The 25905-nt window shown below is 37.9% G+C and overlaps 1 protein-coding gene across 4 annotated transcripts in view; it reads left to right on the forward strand.

The window, feature by feature from the left end:
• LOC127861411 (GATOR complex protein WDR24-like) overlaps window positions 1-25905 on the forward strand; it is a 78639-nt gene that overhangs the window by 39813 nt on the left and 12921 nt on the right. For all 4 annotated transcript variants that reach the window (XM_052399872.1, XM_052399876.1, XM_052399873.1 and 1 more), the window contains 5 exons: window positions 10491-10601; window positions 14862-15012; window positions 15564-15629; window positions 22860-23017; window positions 24102-24249. In XM_052399872.1, the coding sequence (XP_052255832.1) occupies window positions 10491-10601; window positions 14862-15012; window positions 15564-15629; window positions 22860-23017; window positions 24102-24249 (634 nt within the window). The remainder of the gene's footprint in view (window positions 1-10490; window positions 10602-14861; window positions 15013-15563; window positions 15630-22859; window positions 23018-24101; window positions 24250-25905) is intronic.

Raw genomic sequence — 25905 nt, forward strand, 5'->3', positions numbered from 1 at the left:
ACGGTTAAAAACACAAATATTTATTTTTATTATTTTATTTTTGAAATACCGTCCAACCATCGCACCCAAGAATCCCCTCCCTCCACCCCCCCCCCCCCACCTCCCCATTTTTTTATTTTTTTTTTGCATTTTTTTTTGCATTTTTGGAAGATAATGTAATAAATGTCCACACCCCCACACTATACACCCCTCTTCAATCCACCCCTCCCTCCTTTGTGATTGAAATTGAGAGTCCCTTCACCTTTAAAAAGAAAATAGATGAGCGGTCTGCACCCGCAAGGCGGTGCTCTTGTTGTTAATGTCATTACCTTGGATAAGTCGAACAACGTTGTTTTGTTCCAGTTTTGTGTCACTAACCTTTATATTCATGAACTATTTTACTTACGCTAGCTTTCTACGGGATTCCTCGTGATTCTATTTGTTGCCACAGTGTGTGTCACGGTATTTCAAGTAAATGTTAACAGAAAATCCTATTATAATCTGCTTCAAAAATAGGATCTTTGTGTTCAAGCAAATTAGTTGAATCCATGTTTTCTTTTATAGGAGAAGATATGACCTAGATTGAAATTTTTCAATTAGGACCATTTTAAGTGATCTATAATAACAAGTGCACCACAGTACACTGTACAGGTCCACTTCAGGTTACATTTGTATGCCCCCTTTGAATATGAATTTACTGATCCCATTGAAATTTAGGTCAAAGATCACACTAATAATGATAAGATTAACTCTTATGGTCAGTTTTGTTGCAAAAAATCCTGTATCAAGGCCCTGTTTGGGGGGGGGGGGCATCTGTCACCAACTGCGGAGCTCTAGTAGTGAGTAGGGATAGCATTTGTTTTTATTCAGATTAATGATAAAAGAAGCTATGTAAAATGTATTTGGCACGTCTTTTGGCATTGTTGGAACCATATTTCTTTGTAAGATATCACAGTTTTTAAATATTCAGACAAAACATCAGGCCAGTAAGTTTTAATTTAATTTTCACATACATCACTTACAGCTAAAACCTTGGGTGTTACATTCCATGTTGAACAAAGCAAACCTGTGGATATAACAAATCAAAGCGCTGAAGGCACTGAAGATGTTTGCTATTGCATAATTTAACACGCAATTCATTTTTCAAAATCAATCGCAAGTTTGAAATGAACACACGTCATTCAACTTTATAAAGTGTGTGTCATAGCGCATCGGTCGAGTTTTGTGGGCACTTTTTATCATCCTTATTAAGTAAGTTTATTGTAAACAAAGGCCGCCGGCCCATAATACAATGTTTTGTTTTTTGTGGGGCAATATATTCAAAACATGTTCATTTACCATATTAGTGTTCTTGTGTCGTATGAATAGATATCCTTGCAGGAAATTAAAATAGACTATATTTATGTTACTTTAAGAATTGCCATAAGTTTTGGGACATTTTTAACCAGGTTTTCCGAAGGAAAAAACTGGTTATTAGATTGGCGAATGCGGGCGGGCTGGCTGGCTGGCTGGCTGGCGGGCGGGCGGAACAAGCTTGTCCGGGCCATAACTATGTCGTTCATTGTCAGATTTTAAAATCATTTGGCACATTTGTTCACCATCATGGGACGGTGTGTCGCACGAAAGAATCACGTCAATATCTCCAATGTCAAGGTCGCCACGATTAAAAAAATATATTTTTTAAAAACAAACTTACAAAGGGGGTTAATTTTGTTTGTTCATTTCAAAAGTTCAGTTTGAGTTTTCTCCCTTTATCAGATTTTTTTTTCACAATGAAAACCTGGTTTTGTGACAATTTTGTCCCTTGTTTATGTTGGAATACTATTGGACCTGTGGCTCCATAATTCAAAGGTCTTAGTTACCAGGGTCCACTACTACCCATGATGTTAGTGAGACATATTTGCTAGGAAGTCTCATACACAGAGGACCATTTATATGGTGGAAACCTTAAAGGTAACATTTTTAGCTCATCTATTTTTTGAAAAAAAAAATGAGCTATTGTCATCACCTTGGCGTTGGCGTTGGCGTTGGCGTCCGGTTAAGTTTTGCGTTTAGGTCCACTTTTCTCAGAAAGTATCAATGCTATTGCATTCAAACTTGGTACACTAACTTACTATCATGAGGGGACTGGGCAGGCAAAGTTAGATAACTCTGGCGTGCATTTTGACAGAATTATGTGCCCTTTTTATACTTAAAAATTGAAAATTTTTGTTAAGTTTTGTGTTTAGGTCCATTTTATGCCTTAAGTATCAAAGCTATTGCTTTCATACTTGCAACACTTACTAACTATCATAAGGGGACTGTGCAGGCAAAGTTATGTAACTCTGACTGGCATTTTGACAGAATTATGTGCCCTTTTTATACTTAGAAAATTGAAAATTTGGTAAAGTTTTGTGTTTAGGTCCACTTTATTCCTACAGTATCAAAGCTATTGCTTTCATACTTGCAACACTTATTAACTATCATAAGGGAACTGTGCAGGCAAAGTTATGTAACTCTGACTGGCATTTGGACGGAATTATGGGTCCTTTATACTTAGAAAATTGAAAATTTGGTTAAGTTTTGTGTTTTGGTCCACTTTACCCCTAAAGTATCATAGATTTTGATTTCATACTTGGAACACTTGCTAACTATCATAAGGGTACAGTAAAAGGACAAGTTGCATAACTCTGGTTGTCATTTTTACGGAATTATGGCCCTTTTTTTACTTAGTAACTTTGAATATATGGTTAAATTTTGTGTTTCGATCCACTTTACTTCTAAAGTATCAAGGCTATTGCTTTCAAACTTCAAATACTTTCATGCTATCATGAGGTTACTGTACCTGGCAAGTTGAATTTTACCTTGACCTTTGAATGACCTTGACTCTCAAGGTAAAATTATTAAATTTTGCTAAAATTGCCATAACTTCTTTATTATGCCCCCCTTCGAAGAAGAGGGGGTATATTGCTTTGCTCATGTCAGTCGGTCGGTCGGTCAGTCGGTCCGTCCACCAGGTGGTTTCCGGATGATAACTCAAGAACGCTTGGGGCTAGGATCATGAAACTTCATAGGTACATTGATCATGACTCGCAGATGAATCCCTATAGATTTTGAGGTCACTAGGTCAAAGGTCAAGGTCACAGGTGAAGATCACAGTTACTGGAAATAGGCATTTTAAGGATTTAGCATGGTTCAAACAAGGGAAACAACTACCATTTATGCATGTCCTTTTTATTACAGCATTTGCATCCCTTTTCCCTTTAATTCATTTAAAATCTCATTTTACAGCAGAGATTACAAATCTGACCTGTAAATGAGCCCCATATTTACTGCCAGTGCTAGGTTACCGTTTCCCATTTGATCATTCTTAAGTATTGTTATTGTAATGCTGCTGCTACTGCTACACTACTACTGCTACTACTACTACTACTACTACTACTACTACTACTACTACTACTACTACTACTACTACTACTACTACTACTACAACTACTACTACTACTACAACAACAACTACTACTACTACTACTACTACTACTACTACTACACCACCACCACCACCACCACCACCACCACCACCACCACCACCACCACCACCACCCACCACCCACCACCCACCACCACCACCCACCACCACCACCACCACCACCACCACCACTGGTCACAGTGACAAAAAACGTATTCACACAATGGCTGCTACTACAACTTATAGCCCATATAGGGGGGCATGCATGTTTTACAAACAGCCCTTGTTTATGGTTAGATTTGATTGATACTTTGACAAAACTACTCTTACCTGACATACCACACTAGACTCCACCCAAACCATCCCCCATGTCCTCCCCCCCCCCCTCCCCCCCCACCCGACCCCCCCCCCTAATTGTTTTTTTTTTTTTTTTAAGATCATCTCACAAATGACCACCACACCCTCACACTATACCCCCCCCCCCACCCCCCTAATGTTTTTTTTTTGAAACGGTTAAAAAACACAAATATTTATTTTTATTATTTTATTTTTGAAATACCGTCCAACCATCGCACCCAAGAATCCCCTCCCCCCCACCCCCCCCCCCCCCCCACCTCCCCATTTTTTTTTTTTTTTTTTGCATTTTTTTTGCATTTTTGAAAGATAATGTAATAAATGTCCACACCCCCACACTATACACCCCTCTTCAATCCACCCCTCCCTCCTTTGTGATTGAAATTGAGAGTCCCTTCACCTTTAAAAAGAAAATAGATGAGCGGTCTGCACCCGCAAGGCGGTGCTCTTGTTGTTAATGTCATTACCTTGGATAAGTCGAACAACGTTGTTTTGTTCCAGTTTTGTGTCACTAACCTTTACATTCATGAACTATTTTACTTACGCTAGCTTTCTACGGGATTCCTCGTGATTCTATTTGTTGCCACAGTGTGTGTCACGGTATTTCAAGTAAATGTTAACAGAAAATCCTATTATAATCTGCTTCAAAAATAGGATCTTTGTGTTCAAGCAAATTAGTTGAATCCATGTTTTCTTTTATAGGAGAAGATATGACCTAGATTGAAATTTTTCAATTAGGACCATTTTAAGTGATCTATAATAACAAGTGCACCACAGTACACTGTACAGGTCCACTTCAGGTTACATTTGTATGCCCCCTTTGAATATGAATTTACTGATCCCATTGAAATTTAGGTCAAAGATCACACTAATAATGATAAGATTAACTCTTATGGTCAGTGTTGTTGCAAAAAATCCTGTATCAAGGCCCTGTTTGGTGGGGGGGGGGGGGGCATCTGTCACCAACTGCGGAGCTCTAGTAGTGAGTAGGGATAGCATTTGTTTTTATTCAGATTAATGATAAAAGAAGCTATGTAAAATGTATTTGGCACGTCTTTTGGCATTGTTGGAACCATATTTCTTTGTAAGATATGACAGTTTTTAAATATTCAGACAAAACATCAGGCCAGTAAGTTTTAATTTAATTTTCACATACATCACTTACAGCTAAAACCTTGGGTGTTACATTCCATGTTGAACAAAGCAAACCTGTGGATATAACAAATCAAAGCGCTGAAGGCACTGAAGATGTTTGCTATTGCATAATTTAACACGCAATTCATTTTTCAAAATCAATCGCAAGTTTGAAATGAACACACGTCATTCAACTTTATAAAGTGTGTGTCATAGCGCATCGGTCGAGTTTTGTGGGCACTTTTTATCATCCTTATTAAGTAAGTTTATTGTAAACAAAGGCCTCCGGCCTATAATATATCATGTTTACAAAATAATACAGAGAGTTGTCCCTACCTATATATATATATATATATATATATATATATATATATATATATATATATATAAATATATATATATATATATATATGTACAATATCATTGAAAGGAGAAAACAAAAAAAACAAATACAAACAAACATACTTCCACTACAAGTATTACGTTCCATACGAAGAACGTATTAAATGGTAAACATAAAAGTTTTTTTTTTTAATAACAAACTCATTTTCATTTCTTAACAGATCAAAGAAATTTGAAACAGTTTGCCTGCCATGATACCAATTATACAAATAGATTTGCCTAATGTCAGCATATTTAGAGCATTCAAAAAATACATGATATTCATCCTCTGTTTTTACAGATTCATTTTCTAATTGACAATGTGCACATATACAAAGATTTCTTGGTATTCCTAATTGTCTACCTAACTCTATTTGAAACCTATGGCTTGAACAACGAAATCTCGCTAACGCTTGTCTTCAATGAAATGGCATTGTTATGTCTAAATATCGTTCCGTGTTTAATAAACTTTTAAATTGTCTGTAAGTATCGCATCTTGAAGAGTCATTTATATTTTCGTGCCAGGTTTTAGTTGCACAATCAGTAAGGCGTTGTTTAAAACGGAGCATGAATAAATCAATATCACCAACATCCTGTGAGAGCCAAATAAAGCCGAACCCATATTTAAAAAGAAGCTCCTTTACATCTGTAGCCCAATTTCGCATTCCAATATCATCTAATGACTTTAACATTTTATAACAGTTTTTTGGATATCTTCTATCAGGCATCTGGAGAAGTTTACACCAGTATTTTATATATTTTGAGTGATAAATGACGTACATTGGTAAACAACCACATTCTCCTAAAGCTACACAGTTATTGACCGTAGTTTTTACGCCCAGAAAGTACTTGCAAGCTTCAATTTGTGCACGCTCTATTGAATCACTATATGTGAATCCCCAGATTTCTGATCCGAATGTGAGTATGGGTGTTACCATGGCATCAAATAATTTAAAGAACTCTGTACAGCAGAAATATCCGAACGGAATTTGGTATTCTTTATTGGCAAATAATGCTTTTTGCCCCTGAGCGGCTAATTTAGTTTGATAGAAATAACTTAGACAAAATAAAAACAACATGCTTTTTGGACGTTCTGAAAGCATAGAAAGTATGATGAAAATGGTAATGAGAACTTAATATAGAGAAAATTTGCAGTCACCATCATATTAAAGGAATATATTTTTTCTAATATCAAATAACTATCTCACCAAGAATATAAATTCATAATGAAAGTTCCGTGTACAAAACTTTAGATTTTTGACACCATATACAAATTCAAAATATACAATAATCTTCGTATCTTGTATTTGGAGGAATAAAAGTATTATAAACATTGCTGTTTATGCTTTACTTGTTACCCAAGCAGTCCACACGGTGTCAACAAAGCTGACATAAACATAGGTATAGAGCACCTCAGTTTTCATCTTAGTGACTGTTACATAACGCCAACAGACATGCATGAATATTTTTGAATATTTAATAAGCTGATTCGAGATACAACCTCTGAATTTTTGATACATCACTGCGTATGTGGCCCTGTTACAATTACACGTTACAATCCATCTCGCAGAATTTAACTTTCGCCTCCAAGATGAGAAAACAATCATTAGCGAAATAGTATAGAGTCATGATAAGAGAAAATCGTTTAATTATCATCCACAATGTTTGCCGTACTTGGTCAACACGTCTGGAAATCATTCCTTAATGTGTGGATAGGCTAGTTTGCTATTTTAAATTCAATTTTGTATCAAAAAGCATTGGTCTTATATGTGGCATTTTCAATTCACAATGAGATTTGTAATGACCCTCGTCATGCAAAAATGGGTCTTATTCCATATGCGCCCATCATATAAATAGCCCACTCAGCTATCTCTCCTTCTGGTAAGGAGAAACATAACATATTGAGTGATTTTATAGCGAACAGCATCGCCTATAGTCTGACTGCGCAAAATGTTGGGTTTAACGCTTGCCGAAACTCATAAGACCCATTTTTGGATGACGGCGCTATTGACGTGTGATTTAAATGTGTCGAAAGAAAACTTCCTTTAAATCAAATATCAACATACGATATATTTTGATAGTGAAGAAAGATACTCATGACAAGGCATATGAGGACACATATGAAGTGCTCTCCCGTAGTATATTTTTTTATCTACTCACACTAATGTGTGAGTAGATAATGCTAACACACATTTCATGCGGTGAATATGCAACTTACAAGTGAAAAACACAACACAATAGTTTAACTTTTGTTTAATTATATTTATTTATTTAGAAAAGTAAATTGCAAACTTTATTTCAAAGTCAGCATATACGCCGACTACATTTCTAAAATATATTTATTGTTATAAATATATTTAATATAATATATTTAGTTGTTTTCGGTTTTAGCGATTATATAGCATTTTCGAGGTTGCTTATAGTATGCCTGTAGTAATTGATGAACTCATATCTGACTGTCTATGTATTGAGAACTGTGAATATAAACAAGCTTAACCTTCTACTAACCTTCTACTATTGCGTTGCTAGCACCCGTAAATACAAAAGATCACCGCTATCTGTTGAACCAAAGAACGTTTTCCAGAAATACCCGCTGTAGTAGCATGAACGAGGTTACGAAACAGGTCATTCGTATTATTATTATAAATTGTTTGTTATATTCGGGTTTAGCGATTATGAAACATTTTTTTGTTTTTGTCTATCGTATCGCTGAAGTTATTGTTGAACTTATGTTCAACGTTTTATAAATTGAGAATATAAATTAGTGTTCTATTAATAGCCTCAATTTATGACCTGTACTACGTCATTGAGGTGTATGTGAGAGCGTAACCTATTGCGTTGTTATTGCCCGTGGACTTTCCTTTGTTAATCGACAGGTGCATCTATTAATAGCCTCATATCATGAATGGACTGAGCAAAAATACTACGTCATGAAGACGCTGCAGAAAGTGGACTATTTTATTCATTCATAAACAATCTCCTCCGCGACACGTACAATACAATCATTGTTTATTTATTCTTTTCTATAAAAGCACCGTTCGAAACTATTGCATTTAACACAATTTTAATATCATATTTGTAAATGAATATAATTGGAGAACTCAAAATTCTTGCATAAATTATACAACTCTTTCTCGTGCGGATACGCTTAGTAAGCGGGTATTGGGCTTTTGGTATTTTTGACGAGAAAGTGTCAACTAACAGCTCTGATTTTTAACCCTCTCCTTTTTAGCAGCACCCAGCTCTTGTTTGTGCCTTAGCCTTCGCCCAGTGTAATGTAACACTATTATAACTGAGTCATGCTATAAAAAACAGGGCTTAGCGCATGTGTGTAAAGTGTCTCCCGCATTTAGCCAGTACAATCCACACAGGCAAACCAGAGACACCACTTTCCGCTTTAATGGTATTTTGGTTTAAATGAAGTCTCTTTTAAACGATAATCCAGTTTAGGCTGAAAGAGTCATTCCTGAAAAGCCCCTGCACAGGCTAATCTGGGATGACACATGATGCTCAAGAATTAAGCCCAGTTTTCACAGGGCAAGGCTCAATTGTTGTATTGCCCCCATACTTTCTGGAGCTGCATAGCTGGGAGAGATGGCTAAGTAGTATGAGCCAATTACACTAATTATTGAAACTCTTAAGACATTCAGATTTAAACATTTAAAATAAAAATTCATGTTTTAAACATTATTTCTAAGCAGTTAACTTAAAGGGACTGTTAACCACGACGACAAAGAAAAGAAAAGTTCTAAAATACCGTATTTTTTTACAATTATTAGTTTTCATTGATTAAGATATCACGACTGGTATAATATATTACTTGAAAAAAAGTTTTCATATTTTCAGTATATTCGGTAATAAAATGTCGCGATGTGAAATCGAAAGTACATCTCGAAAATAGGTGACATAACGATTTACACACTATAAATAACGCAATTAGATTGATCATTTTATATATAAAAAATATATACAATTCACTACGCACGCACAATTTGCATTCCTGGGTTTACCATGTGACGATTATGATCAATCTACTTGCATTATTTATAATTAATTGGTAGTTACCTGGTTGACATACTCAGTAAAATTGTATTACCAAATATACTGAAATTATGACTTTTTTCAAGTAATGTAATATACCAGTTGTGATATTTTAATCAATATAAACTAATTAATTGTAAATAATACGGTATATAAGAACTTTTTTTTTCTTTGTCGTCGTGGTTGACAGTCCCTTTAAGAGACTAAAGGATATATAAGAAATAGATACTTATAATATAGCCTGTAGTTCCAGCAAATAACAATTTCTAGCAAAATGTCAACAAACTGGTCTGATTGTTAACCCTGCTCCTTCATAAGAGTATCCTCACTGTTTTATTGTGCCAGACTTTCAGATATCACACTATAGCAACTGTTTTATTGTGGCATATGCACACTTTCAGATCTCACACTATAACAGCTGTTTTATTGTGCCACACTTTCAGATCTCACACTATAACAACTGTTTTATTGTGGCACACTTTCAGATCTCACACTATAACAGCTGTTTTATTGTGCCACTCTTTCAGATCTCACCCTAAAACAACTGTGTTATTGTGGCACACATTCAGATCTCACACTATAACAACTGTTTTATTGTGCCACACATTCAGATCTCACACTATAATAAGTATTGTGCCACACTTTCAGATCACGCACTTTAACAACTGTTTTATTGTGCCTCTCTTTCAGATCTCTCACTATAACAACTGTGCTATTGTGGCACACATTCAGATCTCACACTATAACAGCTGTTTTATTGTGCCTCACTTTCAGATATAACACTATAGCAACGGTTTTATTGTGCCTCAAATTCAGATCTCACACTACAACAACTGTTTTATTGTGCCACACTTTCAGATCTCACACTATAACAACTGTTTTATTGTGCCATACTTTCAGATCTCACACTATAACAACTGTTTTATTGTGCCTCACTCTCATATCTCACACTATAACAACTGTGTTATTGTGGCACACATTCAGATTTCACACTAAGACAACTGTTTTATTGTGCCTCACTTTCATATCTCACACTATAACAACTGTTTTTATTGTGCCTCACTTTCAGATCTCACACTCTAACAACTGTTTTATTGTGCCTCACTTTCAGAGCTCACACTCTAACAACTGTTTTATTGTGCCACACTTTCAGGAGCTTCATAGCTGGGTGGAGATGGCCCAGGAGTATGAGCTGACAGGGAAGCCAGTGGAGGAACTTTGTACGCACAACAGCAGTGTGGCCAGGTCACACAACATGCACCATGTATGTATATGTGCTAAAAAATGGATTTCTATATAAATTAACAGTGTAAGCACATCAGTGTGGCCCTGTCACACAACAGATACCATGTATGTATATACAGATGGGGCGGTGCGCTTAAATACATTTGTTCAAGTGTCGATACTCAGATTAAAAATCTGTTTACAAAACTTCAAGTTTGATATCTCAGTGTCAATATTTCAAGTCAAATACCTCAAGAGTGGTATGCCAATATTAAAATTCCACTTCTTCAGTGGCAAAACTTCAATGTCCATACTGTAGTATTATTACCTTTTTGCCATTAATTCATACAGCCAATATTGTAATGCCAGTAGTAAAGTGTGAATGCATCATCTTATACCAGTCTTGGATCACTCTTTAAAGTAGAAAGGTTTGTTGCACTGAACGGTAGTAACTGCTAATGCATTGCGTTTTGTTTAAAAAAAGACTGGTTTCCTTTACAGATATCTCTGCTGGTTTTGTTCTAGGAACTTTATAATGACCCGTAATTTATAACAAAATTGGGAGGTATTTTACAGAGTATGGATGTATGTCATTCTGAAGACACAGCCTTGTCAAAATATAAACTCCTACAATTTTCAACGTACAACCTTCAAACTGAGATGCATTTTTTTTAAGATAGTTGTGCTTGTGCAATTATTATATGTTAGATATTGCTTACATTTTGCCGCTTTTTAACTTCAAAAAAAAAAGAAAAGGTAACGATAATTACATTATGGGGCATCAATAGTTACAAACTCTGTTTGATTCCTATTTCTATACCACTGTTTGCCACTTCAGATATTCCAGACATGGTTATTATATTGACAACAAATTACTCTAGTTGTTTCTTATTTTTAGCTCACCTGAGAACAACATGCTCATGTTGAGCTTTTGGGATCACCTTTTGTCTGTCGTGCATCGTTCGTCGTCAACATTTTGCCTTGTGAACACTCTAGTGGCCACATTAATTGTTTGATCTGCATGAAACTTGGTCAGAAGACTTGACCCAATGATATCTTGGTCCAGTTCAAAACTGGGTCATGCTGGGTCAAAAACTAGGTCACTAGGTTAAAAAAAAGAAAAACCTTGTGAACACTGTTGAAGTCACATTTCATGCCCAATCTTCATGTAACTTTGTATAAATGTTTTTCTTAATAATATGTTGGTTGAGTTCAAAAATGGTTCCGGTCCGTTGAAAAACATGGCCTCCAGGGGGCGGGGCAGTATTTCTTATATGGCTATAGAGAAACCTTGTGAATACTCTAGAAGTCACAATTTTTGCTTAATCATCATGAAACTTGGTCAAAACATTGGTTTCATTGATATCTCAGACGAGTTCGAAAATGGTGAAGATCACTAAAAAAACATGGCCACCAGGGGGCGGGGCAGTTTTCTCTATATGTATATAGTGAAAACATGTGAACATTCTAGAAGTCACATTTTTGGTCCAATCTTCATGAAATTTGGTCAGAACATGTGTTTTCTGGATATGATGGTTGAGTACGAAAATGGTTCTGTAAAAAAAAAGGCAGCTAGGTGGGGGGGGGGGGTCATTTTCCTTATATTTATATAGTACAAAAAGCTTGCGAACACTATAGTTGTCACATTTTTTGTCTAATCATCTTGAAATTTTGTCTTAACATCGATTTTATAGATTAATATCTCGGACAAGTTTGCATGGTCATGATCAGTTGAAAAACATGGCCACCAGGGGTTGGTGCAGTTTTTTCTATATGTATATAGTGAAAACATGTGAACAGTCTAGAAGACACATTTTTCTCCCAATCTTCATGAAATTTGGTCAGAACATTAGTTTCCTGGATATGATGGTTGAGTTTGAAAATGGTTCGGATCTGTAAAAAAAAACATGGCTGCCAGGGTTGTTTTTTTTTTCCTTATATTTATATAGAACATTTTTTGCCCAATCTTCATGAAATTTGGTCAGAATATTTGTTTCCTGGATATGACGGTTAAGCATGAAAATGGTTTGTATCGGTAAAAACATGGCCGCCGGGGGGGGGGGGGGGGTCTTTTTCCTTATATTTATATAGTAAAAAAGCTTGTGAACACTCTAGAAGTCACATTTTTTGCCTAATCATCTTGAAATTTGGTCAAAATATTGGTTATGTGGATATCTTGGACGAGTTTGAAAATGGTCGTGATAAGTGGAAAAACATGGCCGCCAGGGGGTGGTGCATTTTTCTCTATATGTATGTATTGTGAAAACTGAAAACATGTGAACACTCTAGAAGACACATTTTTCTCCCAATCTTCATGAAATTTGGTCAGAACATTTGTTTCCTTGATACGATGGTTGAGTTTGAAAATGGTTTGGATCTGTAAAAAAAAACATGGCCGCCAGGGGGGGGGGGGGTCTTTTTCCTTATATTTTAATAGTAAAAAAAGCTTGTGAGCACTCTAGAAGTCACAATTTTTGTTCAATCATCAAACTTGGTCAAAACATTGGTTTTATGGATATCTTGTTATGATTTCTAGGCTGAGTTCCTTAATGGTTATGGTCTGTTGAAAAACATGGCTTTAGATGGCTTTATAGTGTAACCTTGTTTACACTCTACTAAGAAATTACCAATGTAATTGTTGAATGAAATTTATCTATATTTTTATATTCATGATCTCCATACAGTCATCTGAATATTAATTATGCCGATAAGATAAACAGTTAAATTGCCTATTTTTTTAATATTTATTTTTGTTCCTTTCTGAAGAGGATTATTATGATGATGATTGGTTGGGGATGAAGTGCAACAAACAGATTTATGCCACATGAAAACCCTTTATTAAATATTCTCACACTTTTAAGTAGTAATATTGATTTCACATAAAATGACCTAGGGGAGAAACAACTGTATATAACTTGAATTGTGTTTGACCTCCAATCATGAATGCATGGCTTGTCAGGAATGCACTCTTACCATATTTTTCCAATGATCCCATTTATCCACCTGCTTATCAGCAACTTATTCTCTATTGACTGTGCCTGAATTGCTCTGGTACAGTAGTATTCATTGATGCCTTTTGAAATGGTAATGTGATGTAACAAGCTTGCAGCTTAAATGCCCATAGTCCCTAGAAATAGGCACCAGCTGGGAACTCACATACTGATATGAGTGGAACGCGAATTGTTATGGCACACAGTTTATGAATGAGGTCGGTAGTTTATGAGTGATTATCAAAGATTTGTGTTTTAAATAGGGTTGATTGTTGTTTTAATTGGAAATATCATTGCAAGGTGGGTCTGAAAATAGTTCCAGTTTGTTTAAAAGCAAGGCCTTGAGGTGGGTGGCAGATTTCTTTTTATAGCTATAGTGAATTATTGTGAACTCTCTATAAGTCACATTTTAGTTCAATCTTAATGAAACATGCTGAGAACATATGTTCCTATAATATCTTGATTTACTTTGAAAATGGCTCCGTTGCTCTAAGAGCATGGTTTCCAGGGGCGAGCAAATTTCTTCTTGTGAACCTTATGATAATATTTATGTTACATGAAGAACTTTTATTATTTTTAACTTCACCTTCCCAGAATAGTTTAGTTCCTTCGGGTGTCAGGTGAGCGCCTTAGGGCCCATGGCCCTCTTCTTATATCACTGTTTTTCATTTCAGATATCTCAGTTCTCACAGTTTATACTAACTGGTTTTGATACCACTTTTTGTCATTTCAGATATCCCAGATATGGCTGTCTAAATCGACAGCTACAAACTCTAGTTGTTTCCTGTATCTGTTCAAATTCTAGTTTTTTCCTATTTCTGTACCACTGTTTTTCGGTTCAGATATCCCAGACATTGCTTTCTATACAGACAGCTACAAGCTTTAGTGGTTTTTATTAGCTTGGCTATTTTCTGAGAAAAAACGACATTATGTCATAGCCAGCTCGTCATAGCCAGCTCATGCTAAAACCTTGACATTTGGCTCTTAAATCAAAGTGCTTCCACCTACAACTTTGGAACATCATATGTAGATGCACCTTGATGAGTTCTACAAGTTACACCCATTTTTGGGTCACTAGGTCAAAGGTCAAGGTCACTGTGACCTCTAAAAAAAATAAAAAAATAATTTATTTCTGACAAGCTTTCATTTATTCAAAACTGCAGCAGCAGCCAAGCGTTGGCACCCGTTATGCGGTGCTCTTGTTATTTCTATATCACTGTTATGACTTTCAGATATCCCAGTCCTCACAGTCTATACTAACAGCTACACTCGAGTTGTTTCCAATGCTTGTCTACTGTTTGCCCCTTCAGATATCCCAGGCTTGGCAGGCTCTATTGGTTCTGTACAGTGCTAGCATGCCTGTATGTACAGACAGTAAGCACCCCAGTCAGACGAGGACATTCTCCGTACTGTCAGTGACGCCTGCCCCCTCTGCACAGGAGAAAACGGACAATGACAAAGGTACACACAGGTGTTCCTAGGGCGATGATTGGGTAAAGACAAAGAAAGAGAAACTGCAAATGCTTGGCGCAAATTTTACTGTTTGGTACAAGTGCTATGGATTGGCACACATTTAAGTGTTTGGTACACATTTTACTTTTCGGCATAAATATTACTGTTTCTCACTGTTTGGCTATTGGTTTCTTGCCATGAATACAGGACCACATGCTGTTCAAATGGGTTTCTGTCCTTCTAGTAAGGCTGAAGCTTCAATAATTGTGTAGTTTATGACATGGTTGAGGTCTTAGGTGTGACAAGTGACAAAGTTCAGTTTTTTTAGCAAAGCATAATTCGATAACTATGTTTAACCTCAAACTGTATATGTACATGTAGATAGGTCAGACTGAAAGAGTCAGTTCTAGTTCAAATTTAGACAAGAGTAATAACATTAATCTTTGTTAATGAATATTTCTTTCACCTTGGTTTGAATTTCATTAAAAATAATAATTTTGTGTTAGAATTTCTTTCCTGTTGGTTTGAAATTAAACTATGAAGTTGTTTTGTGTTTTTAGGCAAGGCTGCTAAAGAACCCAAGACAGACACTGATGTGGATGAGAGGACATGTGATGGAACGTCAGGTAATTAGACTTGATCCTTGTAATGCATGTGCGTAAAGTGTCGTCCCAGATGAGCCTGTTAATCGTGGACACTTTCTGCCTTCATTATATTTTTTGTTTAAAGGATGTCACTTTTTAGAAATAATCCAGTTTAGGCAGAAGGTTTTGATCCTGATTGGCCTGTGAGGACTGGGACAACACTTTACTGTGAGGACTGGGACAACACTTTACGCACATGCCTTTAACCTCCTTGTGAGGACTGGGACAACACTTTACACACATGCCTTTAACCTCCTTTATCTTGATTGGCCTGTGAGGACTGGGACAACACTTTACACACATGCCTTTAACTTCCTTGTGAGGACTGGGACAACACTTTACGCACATGCCTTTAACCTCCTTGTGAGGACTGGGACAACACTTTACGCACATGCCTTAAACCTCCTTTATCTTGATTGGCCTGTGAGGACTGGGACAACACTTTACGCACATGCCTTTAACCTCCTTGTGAGGACTGGGACAACACTTTACACACATGCCTTGTGAGGACTGGGACAACACTTTACGCACATACCTTTAACCTCCTTGTGAGGACTGGGACAACACTTTACGCACATACCTTTAACCTCCCTGTGAGGACTAGGACAACACTTTACACACATGCCTTTAACCTCCTTGTGAGGACTGGGACAACACTTTACGCACATGCCTTTAACCTCCTTGTGAGGACTAGGACAACACTTTACACACATGCCTTTAACTTCCTTTATCTTGATTGGCCTGTGAGGACTGGGACAACACTTTACACACATGCCTTAAACCTCCTTGTGAGGACTGGGACAACACTTTACGCACATGCCTTTAACCTCCTTTATCTTGATTGGCCTGTGAGGACTGGGACAACACTTTACGCACATGCCTTAAACCTCCTTGTGAGGACTAGGACAACACTTTACTGTGAGGACTGGGACAACACTTTACACACATGCCTTTAACCTCCTTGTGAGGACTGGGACAACACTTTACGCACATGCCTTTAACCTCCTTGTGAGGACTGGGACAACACTTTACGCACATGCCTTTAACCTCCTTGTGAGGACTAGGACAACACTTTACGCACATGCCTTTAACCTTCTTGTGAGGACTAGGACAACACTTTACACACATGCCTTTAACCTTCTTGTGAGGACTAGGACAACACTTTACTGTGAGGACTGGGACAACACTTTACACACATGCCTTTAACCTCCTTGTGAGGACTAGGACAACACTTTACTGTGAGGACTGGGACAACACTTTACACACATGCCTTTAACCTCCTTGTGAGGACTGGGACAACACTTTACGCACATGCCTTAAACCTCCTTTATCTTGATTGGCCTGTGAGGACTGGGACAACACTTTACGCACATGCCTTTAACCTCCTTTATCTTGATTGGCCTGTGAGGACTAGGACAACACTTTACGCACATGCCTTTAACCTCCTTTATCTTGATTGGCCTGTGAGGACTGGGACAACACTTTACACACATGCCTTTAACCTCCCTGTGAGGACTAGGACAACACTTTACGCACATGCCTTTAACCTCCTTGTGAGGACTGGGACAACACTTTACGCACATACCTTTAACCTCCCTGTGAGGACTAGGACAACACTTTACGCACATGCCTTAAACCTCCTTTATCTTGATTGGCCTGTGAGGACTGGGACAACACTTTACGCACATGCCTTTAACCTCCTTGTGAGGACTAGGACAACACTTTACACACATGCCTTTAACCTCCTTGTGAGGACTGGGACAACACTTTACGCACATGCCTTTAACCTCCTTGTGAGGACTAGGACAACACTTTACGCACATGCCTTTAACCTCCTTGTGAGGACTGGGACAACACTTTACACACATGCCTTAAACCTCCTTTATCTTGATTGGCCTGTGAGGACTGGGACAACACTTTACGCACATGCCTTTAACCTCCCTGTGAGGACTAGGACAACACTTTACACACATGCCTTTAACCTCCTTGTGAGGACTGGGACAACACTTATCACACATGCCTTTAACCTCCCTGTGAGGACTGGGACAACACTTTACACACATGCCTTTAACCTCCCTGTGAGGACTGGGACAACACTTTACACACATGCCTTAAACCTCCTTGTGAGGACTAGGACAACACTTTACGCACATGCCTTTAACCTTCTTGTGAGGACTAGGACAACACTTTACGCACATGCCTTTAACTTCCTTTATCTTGATTGGCCTGTGAGGACTGGGACAACACTTTACGCACATGCCTTTAACTTCCTTGTGAGGACTGGGACAACACTTTACGCACATGCCTTTAACCTCCTTTATCTTGATTGGCCTGTGAGGACTGGGACAACACTTTACACACATGCCTTTAACCTCCTTGTGAGGACTGGGACAACACTTTACGCACATGCCTTTAACCTCCTTGTGAGGACTGGGACAACACTTTACACACATGCCTTTAACTTCCTTTATCTTGATTGGCCTGTGAGGACTGGGACAACACTTTACACACATGCCTTAAACCTCCTTTATCTTGATTGGCCTGTGAGGACTGGAACAACACTTTACACACATGCCTTAAACCTCCTTTATCTTGATTGGCCTGTGAGGACTGGGACAACACTTTACACACATGCCTTAAACCTCCTTGTGAGGACTAGGACAACACTTTACGCACATGCCTTTAACCTCCTTGTGAGGACTGGGACAACACTTTACGCACATGCCTTTAACCTCCTTTATCTTGATTGGCCTGTGAGGACTGGGACAACACTTTACGCACATGCCTTTAACCTCCTTGTGAGGACTAGGACAACACTTTACGCACATGCCTTTAACCTCCTTGTGAGGACTGGGACAACACTTTACGCACATGCCTTTAACCTCCTTGTGAGGACTGGGACAACACTTTACACACATGCCTTAAACCTCCTTTATCTTGATTGGCCTGTGAGGACTGGGACAACACTTTACACACATGCCTTTAACCTCCTTGTGAGGACTGGGACAACACTTTACGCACATGCCTTTAACCTCCTTGTGAGGACTGGGACAACACTTTACGCACATGCCTTTAACCTCCTTTATCTTGATTGGCCTGTGAGGACTGGGACAACACTTTACACACATGCCTTTAACCTCCCTGTGAGGACTGGGACAACACTTTACACACATGCCTTTAACCTCCCTGTGAGGACTGGGACAACACTTTACGCACATGCCTTTAACCTCCTTGTGAGGACTGGGACAACACTTTACGCACATACCTTTAACCTCCCTGTGAGGACTAGGACAACACTTTACACACATGCCTTTAACCTCCTTGTGAGGACTGGGACAACACTTTACACACATGCCTTTAACCTCCTTTATCTTGATTGGCCTGTGAGGACTGGGACAACACTTTACACACATGCCTTAAACCTCCTTTATCTTGATTGGCCTGTGAGGACTGGGACAACACTTTACACACATGCCTTAAACCTCCTTGTGAGGACTGGGACAACACTTTACGCACATGCCTTTAACCTCCTTTATCTTGATTGGCCTGTGAGGACTGGGACAACACTTTACACACATGCCTTTAACTTCCTTTATCTTGATTGGCCTGTGAGGACTGGGACAACACTTTACACACATGCCTTTAACCTCCTTTATCTTGATTGGCCTGTGAGGACTGGGACAACACTTTACACACATGCCTTAAACCTCCTTGTGAGGACTGGGACAACACTTTACGCACATGCCTTTAACCTCCTTTATCTTGATTGGCCTGTGAGGACTGGGACAACACTTTACACACATGCCTTTAACTTCCTTTATCTTGATTGGCCTGTGAGGACTGGGACAACACTTTACACACATGCCTTTAACCTCCTTTATCTTGATTGGCCTGTGAGGACTGGGACAACACTTTACACACATGCCTTAAACCTCCTTGTGAGGACTGGGACAACACTTTACGCACATGCCTTTAACCTCCTTTATCTTGATTGGCCTGTGAGGACTAGGACAACACTTTACACACATGCCTTTAACCTCCTTGTGAGGACTGGGACAACACTTTACACACATGCCTTTAACCTCCTTTATCTTGATTGGCCTGTGAGGACTGGGACAACACTTTACACACATGCCTTAAACCTCCTTTATCTTGATTGGCCTGTGAGGACTGGGACAACACTTTACACACATGCCTTTAACCTCCTTGTGAGGACTGGGACAACACTTTACGCACATGCCTTTAACCTCCTTGTGAGGACTGGGACAACACTTTACGCACATGCCTTTAACCTCCTTTATCTTGATTGGCCTGTGAGGACTGGGACAACACTTTACACACATGCCTTTAACTTCCTTTATCTTGATTGGCCTGTGAGGACTGGGACAACACTTTACACACATGCCTTTAACCTCCTTTATCTTGATTGGCCTGTGAGGACTGGGACAACACTTTACACACATGCCTTTAACTTCCTTTATCTTGATTGGCCTGTGAGGACTGGGACAACACTTTACACACATGCCTTTAACCTCCTTTATCTTGATTGGCCTGTGAGGACTGGGACAACACTTTACACACATGCCTTAAACCTCCTTTATCTTGATTGGCCTGTGAGGACTGGAACAACACTTTACACACATGCCTTTAACATCCTTTATCTTGATTGGCCTGTGAGGACTGGGACAACACTTTACACACATGCCTTTAACCTCCTTGTGAGGACTGGGACAACACTTTACACACATGCCTTAAACCTCCTTTATCTTGATTGGCCTGTGAGGACTGGGACAACACTTTACACACATGCCTTTAACATCCTTGTGAGGACTGGGACAACACTTTACGCACATGCCCTGTGAGGACTGGGACAACACTTTACACACATGCCTTTAACTTCCTTTTCACAGAGCGAGGCTCAATTAAATTTGAGGGCATTTGATTAATGTGGTATAGTCTGTGATGTATGTAAAGCATGGAACATATATTATGCAGCTTTGGATAAATATTAATTCTTCAAGGCAGTGGAGAACACATTCCATGCAGCTTTTGCAGACAGGCAATATTCACAAGGTGAAAATTCTGGACCTGTATTCACCAATCCATTATCAATCTTAAGATTCATTAACATACTGAAACTTAAAAACATATGCCGCAGTGTTCATATAATCTTGATACCAATATTCTCAAGTTTATCTAAACATTGTTCTAAATGAATACTGATGTAATTATAGGTGGTTCATGACAAATCTTGACAAACAATCAAGCAGTTTTAGAATTTATCATACCACCGCATTGATATCTGTCTGATATAGCGTTGCCTGATATATTTTTTTATATCATGGTCAACAGGAAGTTCTTATATCAGTCATGTGTGGAGGATGGTCATAGTACTCTGAATCAACTATAAAGTAATCATTTTTAGTAAAATCAAATCAGATTTAACAAACAAACAATTGGATGCCAAGATATAATATATTTAAATCACACACAAAATGCAACACAAACAGCAAAAAGCATTTTTTACAAATATTATAAGCGTGCTTGCTCATGATGTCATTATTAACATGCCAAACGACAAAAGTCATATTCTTTCCCACTAAAACTGCAGCTCATTATTTTTTTTTAATCGGGTATGTAGAGGTATGATAAACAGAAAAACAGGTTACTGCCTGATCTTTTTGTAATGTATCAGGCTCGGCACGAATAAAATAACGGCTCGGCAAGCCTCGCCGTTATATTATTCTTAGCCTTACCTGATATATTAAAGAAAGATGAGGCAGTAACCTGTTATTCTCTATATATCAGTTCTCTTTATTTTGAAGCTCTGTCTAGGTATGTCTTGAACTTGAACTTTCAAGGAGTTGTTTGCATTAAAAAGAAGGTGAAGTTTAGTATTTATCTCAAAGTTTTAATTTAAAAAGTTGGAGCAGGTTATACATTGATACAACACTGTCCTGGCTGCTACCTTGCCAAAAATTCAAAATAAAACTTAAAAACGATAGGAATTAATTGACTGGGCATTAGTGAAATGGCAGCCATTTTATGTCAGATTTGCTTGTTTTATTGTCTTAAAGGGATCTTTTCATGTATTGGTAAATTGACAAAATTGAAAACAGTTGTTTCGCAAATTTTCATTTTAGTTATGATATTTGTGAGGAAACAGTTATACTGAACATTAACCATGGTCTAATATAGCCATTATATGCATCTTTTGACGATTTAAAAACCTGAAAATAAAAAAATTATAAAGCGTTGCAACCCGAAACGATTGAATAATTTGGAGAGTTCTGTTGTTGTCGTTTAATTTTGTGAAACTACAACGATTGCTTATATAAAGTATAAAATACGTCTCACATATATAACTGGCAGGATGGCCGAGTGGTCTAATTGGTTTTTACTCCAGGATTCCGGGGGTCACAGGTTGAGCCCTGCTGCGGGCTACTTTTTTTCCTTTTTGTAATTTTATTCTTGATTTTTTACTGGAGCTTTTTAGATCCAATGTTTACATTTATCAATATAAAGCATTTAATGACAAACTTCAAAACATGCCAAAATCTGTGAAAAGGCCCCTTTTTAACCATGTTTTCCGAAGGAAAAAACTGGTTATTAGATTGGCAAATGCGGGCGGGCTGGCTGGCTGGCGTCGGGCGGAACAAGCTTGTCCGGCCCATAACTATGTCGTTCATTGTCAGATTTTAAAATCATTTGGCACATTTGTTCACCATCATTGGACGGTGTGTCGCGCGAAATAATTACGTCGATATCTCCAAGGTCAAGGTCACACTTTGAGTTCAAAGGTCAAAAATGGCCATAAATGAGCTTGTCCTGGCCATAACTATGTCATTCATTGTGAGATTTAAAATCATTTGGCACATTTGTTCACCATCATGGGACGGTGTGTCGCACGAAAGAATCACGTCAATATCTCCAATGTCAAGGTCGCCACGACTAAAAATAGATTTTTTTAAAAAACAAACTTACAAAGGGGGTTAATTTTGTTTGTTCATTTCAAAAGTTCAGTTTGAGTTTTCTCCCTTTATCAGATTTTTTTTCACAATGAAAACCTGGTTTTGTGACAATTTTGTCCCTTGTTAAAATTTTTGCTTGAAAAAATGTGGACCGCGTTATACATGGTTGCGGATTAAACACGTTTAAATACAAAATTTCACATCAGGGAACACTTTTGACTCATGTAATTGCCAACTGTAGGGAATTCTGACGACGAAGGTGACCTGCAGGAGCTGTCTGACATTAAGTTGGCGAGCATAGCCCGGGGCCAGGTGAACCCGGACTGGGACATCCTGTTTGGGGACGGGGAGCCAGGGGCCGAGGATTTCTTCATGGGACCTGCCACGGTGAAGAAAAAAGTAGGTGCCTGGGGCTCTTAAGGGATGCCTGTTTAAGGATGGGTAGCCAGCGGCAATATATTTCTATATAGAGCTTTTACAGTCAATAGAAAAAAATGTTGGGCTGCATTCCTTATAAATCTAAAGTCTATTTTAAGTTAAGCCTGGTTAAGCAAGTGATTCAGGGGCTAACATTTTATGTAAAGGCGAAGAAGAAAGGAAGAGACATTTTTAAGACAAGTTTAACCTTTATATTTGGCTTCTGTGTTCGACATAGAGTTATGGCATGATTCATATTTCATGATCATCTTTAGAAAGGGGCTATTATTGGTCGTGATCCTGAAGATGATTTTGAAATAGACACATCTGGGATCAAAGTCCAGAACCAATTTATGTTAAGTTTTAATATTTTGCATTTTGTCAGGGGCCCTATTCCAAAGACATATTAATTAGATGTTATAATAAGGTCACTTTTTGTTGACCAATATTTCAGAAACATCAGATATTAATCTTAAAATACATTAAAACTTATTTAACTCGATCATTAAAACCGTGAATGCCTACAATAGGTGGAACAAATATTATATTCACTTAACAATCCTCAATACTTCTTAAAGCCACTCAACTTATTTGGCATAGAAAATTTAAGTATAAATAAGAATCATATTCCCATATTTCCCTTGGAAAATAACATTTAATTTGAGACCTTTCTTACCAGGTTAAAGTTTAAAAGGCTTCATTTCCAATCATAAGGTAATGATGAGCCGCAAGAAGCATAAAACCTGAACAGACTGTGAGTTACAGACAGGCTGTTCTGGTTTTATGCTGGTTGCATATAGCCACTTTCATTTCGCTTCTTGAGCGGGGAAGAGTTTAACCCTTTGCATGCTGGGAAATTTGTCATCTGCTAAAATGTTGTCTGCTGAATTTCTAAAATTAGCATTTTCTTTCGATTTTGTTCAACGAATACTGTCAGAATAGCAAACAGTTTGGATCCTGATGAGATGCCACGTTCTGTGGCCTCTCATCTGGATCCAAACTGTTTGCAAAGGTCTTCAAAATTGGGTTCCAGCACTGAAAGAGTTAACACTTTCGCTCTTCCCAGGACTGGTCTCTACCTCACGAGGCTTTCTTTCCCCGTCACGAGATCCACGACCGGGAGACGCCCTTTGAGTCGTTGACAGACAGCAACCATTTCTATGACAGCACTGTGGACTATGAACCTCCCAGCAACTTACCTACCAGTAAAACAGGTACATGGATTGGGAGACAACAACCTTATAATGAGATTCATTATATACAAACAAAATTCCTATCCATATATTAATACTATTACAGTATGAATGTAAATGCAGATTGTTTCCACTGAGCACAGATGTTGTTTTGATTGTATACTACTTTAAATTTGGTTGTGTGAAATTACTCATGGTACGAAATTATAAATCATGTCACTCATGGCACATATGTTTGACACACTGTGTGCCTGGATTTATAACAATATTTCAAATGAGGAATTAGTCAAAAATATAAATATTTAAAAGCTGGGAACACATGACCAAAAGGAAAGTGGAAACATGTTTTTTATGTATTCACAAAAAATTAATAGCTTAAAATCATCTGCCAATCATAAGCACTAATGAAAGTAACAAAAGGAAAATGTGGCTATTACAAATATTCACATTATATAAGAGGGTTTTATCACCTGCCATGTTTAAGAAGTAAAAAAAGTAACCATAAAAAGAACAGTGTTCATTTCACATGTTCCCCTGATTTTCAGCAGTGACTATTAATTGTTCATTTCACATATTCCCTTGTTTCCATGACTGACATCTTGCACTTCACATATTCCATTGTTTTCATTGATGACATTTTAGCTCACCTGATTGCTCAGGTGAGCGTTTGTGACCGGTCATTGTCCGTCGTCTGTTTCCGTCCGTTCACATTTGTTCGTAAACACTCTAGAGGCCACATTTATTGTCCGATCTTCATGAAACTTGGTCAGAAGCTTTGTCCCAATAAAATCTCGGTCGAGTTTGAAACTGGGTCATGCCGGGTCAAAAACTAGGTCAAAAGGTCAAAAAAAAGAAAAAACTTGTAAACACTGTAGAAGTCACATTTTATGTCCAATCTTCATGTAACTTTGTCAAAATGTTTGTCTTAATGATATGTTGGTTGAGTGTAAAAGTGGTTCCGGTCCATTGAAAAACATGGCGGCCAGCAGGCGGGGCAGTTTTCCTTATTTGGCTATAGAGAAACCTTGTAAACACTGTAGAAGTCACAATTTTCGCCCAATCATCATGAAAGTTGGTCAAAACATTGGTTTTATTGATATCTCGAACAAGTTCGAAAATGGTCCAGATCGGTGAAAAAACTTGGCCCGCAGTGGGCGTGTCATTTTTCTCTATATGTATATAGTGAAAACATGTGAACACTCTATAAGTCACATTTTTGGCCCAATTTTCATGAAATTTGGTCAGAACATTTGTTTCCTTGATATGAGAGTTGAGTTCAAAAATGGTTCCGGTCAGTTGAATAACATGGCTGCCGGAGGGGGGGGGGGGGGGGCAGTTTTCTTATATTTATATAGTAAAAAAAGCTTGTGAACACTCTAGAAGTCACTTTTTTAGCCCAATCATCATGAAATTTGGTGAAAAGATTGGTTTTATATACATCTCAGATAAGTTTGATAGGTAAAAAAAACATGGCTGCCAGGGGGGTGGGGCAGTTTTCCTTATGTGACTATAGAGAAACCTTGTTTTCGAACACTATAGAAGTCACATTTTTTTACTAATCATCGTGAAACTTAGTCAATACATTGGTTTTATTGATTTCTCGGACAATTTGGAAAATGGCTCAGATTTGTGAAACACACTTTTTAGCTCACCTGATAGATCAGGTGAGGTTTTAGG

Source organism: Dreissena polymorpha, chromosome 16, assembly GCF_020536995.1.
Source record: "Dreissena polymorpha isolate Duluth1 chromosome 16, UMN_Dpol_1.0, whole genome shotgun sequence".
NCBI classification, from domain to species: Eukaryota; Metazoa; Mollusca; class Bivalvia; order Myida; family Dreissenidae; genus Dreissena; species Dreissena polymorpha.